The sequence below is a fragment of the Oratosquilla oratoria genome, chromosome 44 (assembly GCF_046742065.1).
Source record: "Oratosquilla oratoria isolate Oo_2021 chromosome 44, ASM4674206v1, whole genome shotgun sequence".
NCBI classification, from domain to species: Eukaryota; Metazoa; Arthropoda; class Malacostraca; order Stomatopoda; family Squillidae; genus Oratosquilla; species Oratosquilla oratoria.
This window is the reverse complement of record NC_134820.1, coordinates 16617370-16631158: the sequence shown is the minus strand read 5'-3', so window position 1 is coordinate 16631158 and position 13789 is coordinate 16617370. Positions and strand designations below refer to the sequence as shown.

At 41.4% G+C, this 13789-nt stretch overlaps 1 protein-coding gene across 3 annotated transcripts in view; it reads right to left on the bottom strand.

Moving 5' to 3' along the window:
• Positions 1-270: 270 nt before the first annotated feature.
• The window catches only part of LOC143022240 (uncharacterized), a 58709-nt gene continuing 45190 nt past the window's right edge, over positions 271-13789 (bottom strand). For all 3 annotated transcript variants that reach the window (XM_076180366.1, XM_076180365.1, XM_076180367.1), the window contains exons 5-8: positions 12012-12289; positions 9725-9867; positions 5390-5502; positions 271-902 (exon numbers count right to left, since the gene is read on the bottom strand). In XM_076180366.1, the coding sequence (XP_076036481.1) occupies positions 809-902; positions 5390-5502; positions 9725-9867; positions 12012-12289 (628 nt within the window). In that variant the 3' untranslated portion in view covers positions 271-808. The remainder of the gene's footprint in view (positions 903-5389; positions 5503-9724; positions 9868-12011; positions 12290-13789) is intronic.

Sequence of the window (13789 nt, the reverse complement as noted above, 5' to 3'; positions counted from 1 at the left end):
CGTATGGAAGGGGTTAAGCATATGCTGAAACTGTAGAGATAAATCAGCTCCAGATTTGGAGCCCAGCTATGAGAGAACTGTGCTTTGCCGAGGGACCCTTATCTCCCAGGTGGGAGGGCTGATTGAATGGGTTTTGTATTTGATGATTCGGCCATCCCCCCTTAAAAGGTGGAAAAGGCCTTTGGTTCTGCCTAAGGCCAGATAACTGTATTCAACTGAAGAGGCATAAACCATTGCTTTTCTTAGAGTTGGGAAAAGAAAACATATCCATTTCATCTGAGTATCTATTACAAAACTTTCAATAAATTAGAACAATGACGGCAATATACAGAGTAATCAACATGCTAAACTATCCCCTGGTTTCTCCTAAATCATACTATATCACTTTTATGATCCCTCAAACAACAGTACATTTTTTTTACACAAGCTAACCTATTAAGTTCAATAAAAATCTGTGATATCACAATAAACAAGTAGGTTCTTATCATACAAAAGCATGTTGCCACCTACTGATAGAATATATAAAAGTAAAGAAAATAAAATAATCTTTCTCGGTCCCTTACAAGTTGAAATGATTACGTATGTAAACACGTACCAAAAACCCCTTCCTAAGGGTGGAGTGGGGGTGGGGGTGGGGGGTCTGGACAAGGCATACATCCACTCTTCATCCTTTCCACATCCATTTATCATCCTTTGCAGCTTAACTATTTGTGGATGAAGAGTCATTCTTGTGATTTGGTGATTTATGAAATTTTTAGCTTGAATGCCAAGCACTGGAGTCATCCTTGTCACCCACCCATTGTTCGGGTCAGAGGCAATGATTATGAAATGGAATTATTACAAGTTTGAAATCCTCATGAAGCGAGTATATTCCTCTTGTGCTGAGCAATAAGCAATTAATCCTGAAAGTAAAAACACACAGATTATCATACATCAACTAATTCAACAAGAGTACCGACATTGTTTATCTACATATCGAGGGCTTTTTTTCCACCTTAAAAGAGAGGTAGCCAAGTCAAAAGGCACATATTTACTCCCATCCACCACCCTCTCCTCCCTCTCATCTTAGCTCCTTGTGGATGTTTCCTGCCCACTGCCCTGGGTCAGAAGCAATGCAGCAAGAGTCAGTTCCAAACTGACATTATATGACTGTAATGTATAAAGTTTAGATTTAGATTAAAAGACCTAGAAATGAAAGGGTGGTGGATGGGAGTGAAATGGATGGGAATGGGTACTTGCATTTTGACTTAGCTACCTTCCTAGTAAGGGGGAAAAAGCCTTTGGTATATGGTTATAGAATGTTTAAATAATAATTGTTGAAGAAGGAAGAGAAAGACATGGGTCTAGGGCCGAGTTTATTCCTAACCAGTTTCGCTTACAGCTTTTTCATCATTCCTCTGAAGAAGTTCTAAGTGAAACCGGTCAGGAATAAACTTGGCCCTAGACCCGTGTCTTTCTCTTCCTCCTTCCTCAAACCTCTCACAATGTCTCAACAATAATTGTTTGTCTTAAGTTTCAATGACTGGAAACTTACAACCCTACAGTGGCTGGCAACATTCCTTAGGCCTTCCCACAGATCTTTCTTGGAAGAATCATTAGACTGTTGTCTGTGTTGTATCAACCTTTAGAATATGATGACGCCTACATAAGCATCATGAGGCATGAGTGACTACATGAGGATGCCAGCACTGGCGTCCTGAAGGAGGAGTGGGAGGGAATGAAAGATAGAGTAGAGTTAGGTGTGGAGGAGGAATGGGGATGGTTCAAGGAGGGATTCCCAAAGTGTGCAAAGATGGTGTGTGGAACAAGAAGGGCAGAAGGATGTAGAAGGAAGGGTAGTGAATGGTGGGATGAGGAAACAAAGAAGGTTGTAGAAGAGAAGAGGCGAGCTTTCACAGATTGGTTACAAAATAGGACGAGGGAGTCATATGAGAGGTACAAAGAAAAGAAAAGAGAAGTAAAGCAAAAGGTAAAGGAGGCAAAGAGGAGAGCAGATGTGAAGTGGGGTAAGAGTATGACAGAAAATTTTGAAAGTAATAAAAAGATGTTTTGGAAAGAAATTAAGAGAGGAAGAGGAGGTGAATCAAGTAGAGAAGAAAAGGTAAAAGGTGCAGATGGAGAGATGATAATGGAAGAGAAGGCAGTAAGGGGAAGATGGGCAGAATATTTTAGGGAGTTGCTAAATGTGAAGGAGGATAGGGAGGGAAAGATAGTTGCAGTGGGAAATGCTAAGAAAATGAGAGTGATGAGTGAGGAAAATGGAGGAGAAATGAGGTGAAGGCAGTTGTTAAGATGATGAAAGCAGGTAAGGCACCTGGTCTGGATGGATGCCATGCAGAATGTCTAAAAAAAAGGAGGTACAGTGATGGTGGACTGGCTGGTGAGGTTATTTAATGTTTGCTGGAGAGAGGGTAGAGTGCTGGAGGACTGGAGGAGTGCCTGTATAGTTCTACTTTACAAGGGAAAAGGGGACAAGTGTGAATGTAGTAGTTTCAGAGGGATTAGCTTGTTAAGTGTAGTTGGGAAGGCTTATAGGAGGATCTTGATTGAGAGGATTAGGAGAGGAACAGAGGGGGTAATTGGTGAGGAACAGTGTGGATTTAGGACAGTTAGAGGTTGTGTAGATCAGATCTTTGTGGTAAGATAAATATGTGAGAAAGCTATAAGAAAGGGGAAGGATGTTTTTTGGACTTTTATGGATCTGGAAAAGGCTTATGATAGGATAGACAGAAAGGCACTGTGGGAGGTTATGCAGATATAAGGGATAGGAGGAAAGCTTCTAGGAGCTGTCAAGAGTTTTTATGAGAGTAGTAGAGCTTGTGGCAGGATTAAAAATGGAGAGAGTGAGTGGTTGAAGGTAAAGGTGGGACCTCGTCAAGGATGTGTTATGTCGACCTGGCTGTTCAACTTATAAATGGATGGGGTTGCGAGAGGTAAATGCAAGGGTAGTAGGTCAAGGATTGGAGATGGTTAAAGAAAATGGAGAAAAGTGGAAGGTGAGCCAGCTGTTGTTTGCACACGACACTGAGCTTATGGCAGGATCGAAGGAGGGATTGAGGAAGTTGGTGGCAGAGTTTGGGAGAGTATGTGATAGAAGAAAGCTGAAGATAAATGTGGGTTAAAGTAAGGTGATGAGATGTACAAGGGGTGAAAGTGGCAGTAGACTGGAAGTGAGCATTAAGTGAGAGCGACTAGAAGAAGTGGATAGTTTTTAGATACTTGGGTGCAAATGTGGCAGGAAAAGGTGGAGTGGAAGTGGAGGTAGAATGTAGATTGAGAGAAGCGGTAAATGCCTTGGTGGATTAAAGAGTGTAATGAGGAATAGACATTTGGGAATGGATGCTAAGAGGAGACTGTATGAAGGAATGGTTGTGCCAACAGCACTGTATGGGGCAGAAACATGGAACATAAGAGAGGAAGAGAGAAGGAGTTTGAATGTGTTTGAGATGAGGTGTCTGAGAAGTATGATAGGGGTTACTAGGCTAGATAGAGTGAGAAATGAGGAGGTGAGGAGGAGAACGGGTGGAAAGGGAGTTGGGAGATAGGGTTGATGAAAGAGTATTAGGATGGTTTGGGCACATGGAAAGAATGAGTGAAGAAAGACTAGTAAAAGAGGTATGGAAGGCAGATGTGGAGGGAGTGAACTTGAGGGGACATCCTAGGATGAGGTGGATGGATGGGGTGAAGGGGGCTTTGGGGAAGAGGGGAATGTCTGTTGAGGAAGGACGGGAGAGGACAGAAGACGGGTGAATGGAGAATGGTTGTATATGGATGATGTGATGCATGAGGTGGAATGGGCAGGGGGATGGGGGGGTGAGGTAGTATGTGTGAGCAAAATTTGACGCAGCCCGAAGGGATTTCTCCCTGTCTTCTCCTTTTATGCATGGGGGGACGGAGAGGGGGGGGGGGTCGCCAATTTAATGAAGCGGCCTTGCTGTGGATGTGCTGTGTCTTGCGACACTGCTTCTGACCCAGGGCAGTGGACAAGGTGCAGGGATGACCCGTCATCCAGGAGGTGCTAAGATAAGAGGGAGGGTGGAGGGGTGTGGAGTGTATTCAGGGATGGAATGGGTGGGAATGATTTTATGCCTTTTCCTTTTTGGCTACCTCCCTTGTAAGGGGGAAAAAGCCTTGGTATATGTATGTGTATGTATAGCTTTACTAATGTCTACTGTTACAAGAAGTGTTCTGTGTGAGGGCTTACCTGGATTGGTGCCATCAAAAACTTGCTGTGTAAGGTATATCAGAAGAGTGTTTGTGGAGTTTAGTGGTCTAAAAACATGTTACGATTAAGCAAGGGGGAGGGTATGTGGTGTAATGAGTTGTAGTATGAGGCATGACTTTGGAGGGGGTGCAGAGAAAAGTGATTGGGTGGTGTGATGCTGGTACTGTTGGGTTTGGAAATAGTGATGATTTTCCCATGCTTCCAGATGTCAGATATTGTGTTGTGTGAATAGATGTAGTTTGCAATGTTGGTGAGTGCGTGTATGCCACATGGTCCAAGGTGTTTTAGGTGGATGTTACTTTTGTTGTCAGGGCCACTGGGGGATAAGTACTCAAGGCTATGGATTATATGTTTTGTCTGGATGTCTAAGAAGGGTGTGTAGACTGGGTATGTGGGGAAGTCTTTCTTACATTGAATGATGGATCAGTCATCAGGGTGACGGGTGAGATGGCTTGTCTGTGCAAAATTATTTATGAGTGTGTTTGTTTTCTGTTTGAGGGTAAGTTGACTGTTTTTACGGTTAATACTGAGTGAGAGAATGTTGTGTTACTGTTGGATAGTGTAATGTTGTTGAGTGTCTTGTACAGTTGTCTGGTGTTTGTTTCATGATTAACATCTTCAATTGAAGTAAAATTCTTGCATGAAGCATCAGCTGCCTGAAGTACAACGATTCGATGATGCATCACAATACTCGCATTACAAAATATAAAGTTACACGTGTATTACTCATTCTTTCACTCTGAATGTTAATAACTACAGAAAACGTGATCAAACCAGTTCACAGAATACAGGGGTCACTCAGCTACAAATACAAAATAAATATAATCAAATCATCGACACTGGCATCCTTGGATACTCACTCGCACTTCATGACGCCTACATAGTCATCATCATATGGAAGGGGTTAAGTGTGTTGGCAAATGTTTGCCAATTTTGTGTTTTTTGTTTGTGTATTTTGTTATTGACCTCAGTGTTTAGTGCTTATATTTAGTCTGCCATGTTCTTAGGGATAGGTGTGGGGGTATTGTGTCTAAGTGTCTTGTGTTGTCTGATGAGGCCTTGGTTTTCTGGTGTGAAGTTTGGGTTGTGTGATTTTCTGTTTTATCTGAGGGTATATTTCTTGTCTGCAAACAATTAGTCTCTGTAATGTTTAAAATTAATTACCTGTCCACAGATGTCCATGAACTCAAAGTCTTCCACATGCCATTCATTGGGTTTAGCGCCAGCAGCTCCAATTCTTCTGAACATGATGATTGCATCACAAGGAAAATTGTATCCTGCAAAACATCATTGTTATCATTTTTTTTTTTTACTAGGCAACATTTTGATCTTCTGCTCTCCATATAGGGTACTGATTATATTTTATTTTAATGGATTTTAGTGTCACCTCTAAGGACCAGAGTCACACATCATTGAAGTTAAATCTCCACTCAAAGAAGATGATGCTGGTCACTTTCAACTTCTGATAACGACTATGATATGGTTTAACAATGTAAACTCCCCCCTATCAGGAGGCTAGGTCAGTGCCCCTTACAGACAACTTTATAGCAAGGAATTTAATGAACTATGTCCTTGGTTCAATTTTGCTGTGGCAGGGTTTCAACTGCCATCCCCTCAACCTTTGCCTCAAGTAATGATGCCCTAACCTGCTCGGCCAGTGGGTTATTTTCTGCTACCCTTCTTAAATCTCCCCTTTCCCATCTCTACAATTCCATCTCTTTGGCATGATATTGTTCCCCAACTGAGACACACTAATTTTGTTGATATAATACTAAAGTCCACAACATAAAATCAGATTATGAGATTCACACTTGACTGTATGTCCCCACAGCATGATTCCTTATATATATAAATATATATATATATATATATATATATATATATATATATATATATATACATATATATATATATATATATATATATATATATATAAATATAAAAGAATGACACCCTGCAGTACACAAAACATAGCATTAAAAATAATAACTATCTATATACCATGGGCCTCTTCCCCTTTAGGAAGGTAGATGCACAACACACATGCATAGACCAAGGGCTTTTCCCCAATTACCGGGTAGGTAGCCAAACAGAAAACATGATCAAACCAGTTCACAGAATCCAGGGGTAACTCATATACAACTACAGAAAAATATATATAATAAAGACGCAAACGCCGGTACCCTCGTGGACCCACTCACGCCTCATGACGCTTATGTAGGCATTATTGAACTGAAGTGGTTAATACTCACTTCCAATTTGCTGCCATCCTCTCCCCTTGTACATCTCATCACCTTACTTTTACCCACAATTATCTTCAACTTCTTTAGCACACTTTCCCAAACTCCATCACCAACTTCCTTGACCTTTCCTCTGATCCTGCTACAAGTGCAGTGTCATCAGTAAACAACAACTGGCTTATTTCCCACTTCTCTCCATTTTCTTTATTCATCTCCAATCCCTGGCCCATTACCCTTGCATTTACTTCTTGCACCACCCCATCCATGTGGAAATTGAACAGCCATGATGACATGACACATTCCTGGCAAAGTCCCACCTTTACCTCAAACCACTCACTCTCACCATCCTTAATTCTAGCATAGGCTCTATTACTCTCATAAAAACTCTTGACTGCCCTTAACAGCTTTCCTCCTATCACATATATCTGCAAAACCTCCTACAATGCCTGTCTACAGTCATGAACCTTTTCCAAATCTATAAAGGCCCAAAAAACATCCTTACTTTTTCCTAAAGCTTTCTCACATATCTGCCTTACCACAAAATGTCATCCACACAAACCCTACCTGTCCTAATCCCACATTGTTCCTCACCACTTACTCCCTCTGTTCCTCTCCTAATCCTCTCAATCAAAACCCTCCCATAAGCCATCCCCACTACACTCAACAAATTTATCCCACTGAAGTTACTACTCACATTTGTCCCCTTTCCTTTTGTAAAGCAGAACTTACAGGAACTCCTCCAGTCCTACAGCACCTTCTTTTATACAAACATTAAACAACCCAGTCCTTGTCCTAAAAAAAAATGCAGACGAACAAAAAAGTTCTCGCCTAAATTTTCTCCGTAACTGCCAGGTGAGCACTTTTTTCATACTGTTGTAATTGACTCATGACACAATAAACAGAGATTCTTTTTTCTTTAACATGTAAATATTACAGTAGACTTACCTGTTTCTTTAATAATATGTGGGAGATATTAAATTGTTTCTACCTTTTAATGCATTTATGTTGTCTTTGTTGTTTAGTACTTACCCTTAAACTTTACCATGTTTTAGTTAATACTCATTCTGTGGTAAACATCATCACTGAAGCATGCAAAATTTGAACTTTGATTTTTCATAGGTGTGCATTTTTTAGTGCTTCTCATTTTGAATTTAGGTACAGGCACAAAAATACATGCCTGAAAAGACATGCCCTGACAACTTCACTCGCCAGTCCACCATCATTGTACCTTCCTTCCTTCTAACATTCAGCATGACACCCATCTATCCCAGGTGCCTTACCTGCTATCATAATTTTTGATAAATGCTTGCACCTCATCTTTTCTTTTTTCTCCTCCATTTTCCTCATCTATCCTGGTCATTTTCTGTGCACTAGATGCACTAAAACCACCCCAATAGAACATTACACCTAGACACCAAAATCATTTTCAAAAGGAAGTACATAAAAATGATAGGCATACAACTTTATGTCAAGAGGTATCTATCCCACTCATCCCTCCCAACACAACAAAGTACAACCAACTAAATGGAGAGAGTGTGAGAAAGAAATACACTACTACATACAACCTGCCACTTGCATCTTGCAATACATCCACACAAACATGTAAATTCTTGAATCAGTAAATAAGCACTCCAAGACTAACACCTAAACTCCATACTCCATCTGACTCAATTGACTCCCCCAGACAGCCCAATTGAGAAACCCCTTCCATGGCAAGCAAGAACCACACTGGCATGACTGTTCAGACCACCAGTCAGCAATAAAACAGTACCAACACAGAAGTGGAGTGATCACACAATCAAACTACCCAATATGCAATCACTATGCATGACAGAGAACACATCCTACACTGCCCTACTGTAACCTTATGCAGACAACAACACAATATGTCTTCTAAGTAACTTGTGAGACAATCCAGAGGCCATTCCTTGTCACCTTGGAGGTGTGGGTCTCCTGCTTGAGAAACCTGGGTCAATGTGTGAAAAATAAATTGACACAGCCCAAAGGCATTTCTCCCCGTCTTCTCCATTTCTGCATGAGGGGATGGGGGGGTTTGCCGATTTAATGAAACGGCCTTGCTGTGGATGTGCTGTGTCTTGTAACACTGCTTCTGACCCAGGGCAGTGGGTGGGATGTAGGGATGACCCATCATCCAGGAAAAGCCAAGATAAGAGGGAGGGATGGGGCTGGATGAGAGTGGAGTGTGTGGGGATGGAGTGTGTGGGAGTGGATTTTATGCCTTGCTTTTTGGCTGCCTCCCTTGTAAGGAGGAAAAAGCCTTTTGTATATATATGTATATATGTGTGAATGAGCGAAATAAAGAATTACTCAACACCTGGAGTTTGATACACAACCACAATGGAAAAATATTTCCTGAGCTGGGCATGTTACTGCCGGACAGGTGGCGCGTTACTAACACAGTAACGCAAGTGCTCAGCTCTGGTTATTTCATGTTTTAGAATAGGGAATATTAATGTTGTAGTTTAGGTGTTATTTTATTGAGAGTATTCATAAGAAGTAAATACATACATACATATACCAAGGCTTTTTCCCCCCTTACCAGGTAGGCAGCCAAAAAGGGAAAGGCTTAAAATCATTCCCACCCATTCCATCCCTGAAAACACTCCACATCCCTTCACCCTCCCTCCCATCTTAGCACCTCCTAGATGACGGGTCATCCCTGCACCTTGTCCACTGCCCTGGGTCAGAAGCAGTGTTGCAAGACACAGCACATCCACAGCAAGGCCGCTTCATTAAATCGGTGATCCCCCCTCTCCATCCCCCCATATAAAGGAGACGACGGGGAGAAATCCCTTCATGCTGCGTCAAAATTTTGCTCACACATACTACCTCACCCCCCATCCACCCGTCCATTCCACCTCGTGCATCACAACATCTTCCATATACAACCATTCTCCATTCACCCCTGTCTTCTGTCCTCTCCCGTCCTTCCTCAACAGACATTCCCCTCTTCCCCAAAGCCCCCTTCACCCCATCCATCCATCTCATCCTAGGACGTCCCCTCATGTTCACTCCCTCCACATATGCCTTCCATACCTCCTTTACTAGTCTTTCTTCACTCATTCTTTCCATGTCCAAACCATCCCAATACTCTTTCATCAACCCTATCTCCCAACTCCCATTCCATTTTTATTTTCTTCAAAATCATTCTAAAGTAAATTGATAATGCATTGACGGTTTTGCACTACCTATCTGACGGTAATGTGCCCAGCTCTGAAAAATACATTAGCATAATTACCTTCACAGTTGCTGCTAGGTGGAGCACCGAACTGTAATTAACTTCCATGTTGACAATTGGAACTTCACACAGTATCTGACTCTTCTTCATATTGAAAATGGACAGGCCTTCATCACACAGCCAACAACAAAGACTGCCTTCATCTGAAAGTAAAATATAAACTCATGCACATTTCTTTTAAAGAAAATGAAGATTAGTACAAGCAACTCTGACAACATGGGAAGCAACCTATACACTGAATTAAACCATATGATGTTACTACATCTATTTTGAAGGGTAAATAAAAAACTTTCATCCTATAAATCTTGTGGCCATTCCTCAAGTTAATTAAATGATTTTGTATGACCTAGAACATATTCTATAATCTATGCCAAACCTATTCAAACTCAATTTATTCTATGGATCTTGTTCAATGAAACGGCCTTGCTGTGGATGTGCTGTATCTTGTAACACTGCTTCTGACCCAGGGCAGTGGGTGGGATGTAGGGATGACCCATCATCCAGGAAGAGCCAAGACACAGCACATCCACAGCAAGGCCGCTTCATTAAATCAGCGAACCCCCCCTCTCCATCCCCCCATGCATAAAGGAGGAGATACAGCACATCCACAGCAAGGCTGCTTCATTAAATCGGCGACCCCCCCTCTCCGTCCCCCTATGCATAAAGGAGATGGGGAGAAATCCCTTCGGGCAGCAATTTTTGATGCAGCCCGAAGGGATTTCTCCCCGTCTTCTCCTTTATGCATGGGGGGATGGAGAGGGGGGTCACTGATTTAATGAAGCAGCCTTGCTGTGGATGTGCTGTGTCTTGCGACACTGCTTCTGACCCAGGGCAGTGGACAAGGTGCAGGGATGACCCGTCATCCAGGAGGTGCTAAGATGAGAGGGAGGGTGGAGGGGTGTGGAGTGTATTCAGGGATGGAATGGGTGGGAATGATTTTAAGCCTTTTCCTTTTTGGCTACCTCCCTTGTAAGGGGGAAAAAGCCTTGGTATTTACCTAGTTTTACCTAGTTGTATTTTACCTAGTTGTATATATATACACCTAGTGTGTATATACATATATATTTATATATACATATGTATGTGTATATATATATATATATATATATATATATACATGTGTATATATATATATATATATATATATATATATATACATACATACATATACCAAGGCTTTTTCCCCCTTCCAAGGGAGGTAGCCAAAAAGGGAAAGGCATAAAAACACTCCCACCCATTTCATCCCTAAATACACTCCACACCCCTCCCACCCTCCCTCTCATCTGAGCACCTCCTGGATGACGGGTCATCCCTGCACCCTGCCCACTGCCCTGGGTCAGAAGCAGTGTCGCAAGACACAGCACATCCACAGCAAGGCCGCTTCATTTAATGGGCCCGAAGGGATTTCTCCCCGTCCTCTCCTTATATGCAAGGGGGGACGGAGAGGGGGGATCACCCATTAAATGAAGCGGCTAATATATAATAATATATATACTTATATACACCAAAGGCTTTTTCCCCCTTATACTGGGGGTAGCCAAAAAGAAAAAGGCATAGAAACCAAATCCCACCCATTCCATCCCCTACATATATATATATATATATATATATATACATACATATACCAAGGCTTTTTTCCCCCTTACCAGGGGGGTAGCCAAAAAGGACAAGGCACAAAAACATTCCCATCCATTTCATCCCCGAAAACACTCCACACCCCTCCACCCTCCCTCCCATCTTAGCACCTCCTAGATGACGGGTCATCCCTGCACCCTGTCCACTGCCCTTCCATGGTATTTATATATATATATAAATACCATGGGCTTCTTCCCCCTTATAAGGGAGGTAGCCAAGCAAAAGGCACGCACCCACTCGTACTCATTCCCCACACATCTACCACCCTTGCTTCCCTCTCATTTTAGCTCCCTGTGGATGAAAGGTCATTCCTATCTCCTGCCCACTGCCCAGGTCAGAAGCAATACAGTAAGACACAGTACATCCATATCACATACATATACATATACCAAAGGCTTTTTCCCCCTTACAAGGAAGGTAGCCAAAAAGAAAAAGGCATAATAACCATTCCCACCCATTCCATCCCAAATACAATCCATTCCCCTCCACTCTCCCTCTTATCTTGGCACCTCCTGGATGACAGGTCATCCCTGCATCTTGTCCACTGTCCTGGGTCAGAGGCAGTGTCGCAAGCCATCCATATGCTTTTATTTATTTGAAAGACCCACCACTCAACCCTTCCCATGACTCTTACTTAAAGTCAATACCTAACCTGTTGTCTGTAGTGCTACAAGACTGGCGGGTGCTGGTCGTAGTTTGCCATGTTTCTGTACATCATACGCTAACTGCCACTTGTGCCATTTCCGGGAGTAAGTGAGGTCCAGCTCAACGCTGTAAAGGTCAGCACCCAACAGGGAGCTTCCAGACTTCTCCTCCATTTCATCTGTTGCCTTTCCTGTGGGGGTTGTGGTGTCCAGAGATTTTTCATAGAAGCATATAGTAAGCTCCCATTCTCCTGTAGCAAAAGCAGACAAGGCAGTCCACTTGGTGCTACAAAATGAATAAACAAACAAGTAATATATTACTTCAATTCTACACTAGGTATTTTTAATTCTAACTGCATTATTATACATACATACATATGTATATATATATATATATATATATATATATATATCTATATATATATATCTATATATATATATATATATATATATATATATATATATATATATATATATATATATTATACCAATGGGAGATTTCCCCCTTGTAAAGAGGGTGGCCTGCCAAGGCATCCATGCACCCCTCACCCATTTCTAGTTCCTTTTATCTTTCTTTGAATAACAAGTCATCTCTGTCCCTCATTAACTACTTGGGTCAGAGGCAGTGCAGCAAGGCACACCACTACTATAGCAGGACATAATGGCCAAAGCTGGTTAATACCCACTGCTTCATTACATGATGACACCTCTCCCCCCTCCTCATCCACTCAAAAGTACATGGTAGACAATAAGAAACCCCTTTTGGCCAGGTCAATTTATCATTCACTCACAACCACTCTCCACTCGTACCTATGTACTCTTCAGAAATTCCCCATGTACAAAGTGTACACGGGTATAGTTATTGTACAGTACAGAATCCATTATCCGAAATCCATGGGACCAGTAGTGTTTCGGATTTCAGATATTTTCGAATTTTAGAACATTTACATATTTATGTATGATTACTCACAAATAAGTGGGATAATTAAAGACTACAAAATTTGTACAATTAATTTGCAGAATAACATACTGATAAATGAAATAGCGTGATAATTAAGATTATAAATAATGAAATATGTAGAGGGATAATGATGACCATACATACAAGAACTGTAATCAAACATTACCATTTCTACAGAGAAATGTACAAATATTCACAATATTCTGGATAAAGAAAGGCTAAAAAGACTGTACAGATACCTGCAACATACAAGGATTTTAGGTACATTACATCTAGCTTGACAACCTTGGAGAAGATGGTTCATCAATGTCACAGTCAAGACATCTCAAGATGGGCCAAGAACAGGATTCTCAAGTGACTAAGCAGCACTACGACAGGCGGCATTTTTAAAGGCTTCTGCAAGTGTTCTCTGTCTCATTAGCATAGGTTTCTGTGTAAGCAATCTTCTGTCTTTGAGTAGACTAACATAATCTCTTGCTCACTTATAAATGCATGTTGTTCAAGGCCACCGATTAACTAATCACACATTTTCACTATATCGTCTATAGGGATTTTTTTGCCCATGTTTACTGTCATCATCACCACTACTCTCTTCATTCTTATCTATATTTAATACCATTTCAACAATTTCCCCATCACTCAAGGAATGCACAACAGTTGCATCATTGTCAATGTTTAGCATTTCTTCAATGTCCACTTCATCTAGCTTATTTACACTTTCGTCCAAGAAACTTTTAGCATAAGTTACAAGGCTTTAATATCATCTTCTTCTCATTTGTCAAACATACTCCCTTACATTTGTTATCTGCAGGATCATCATCATTG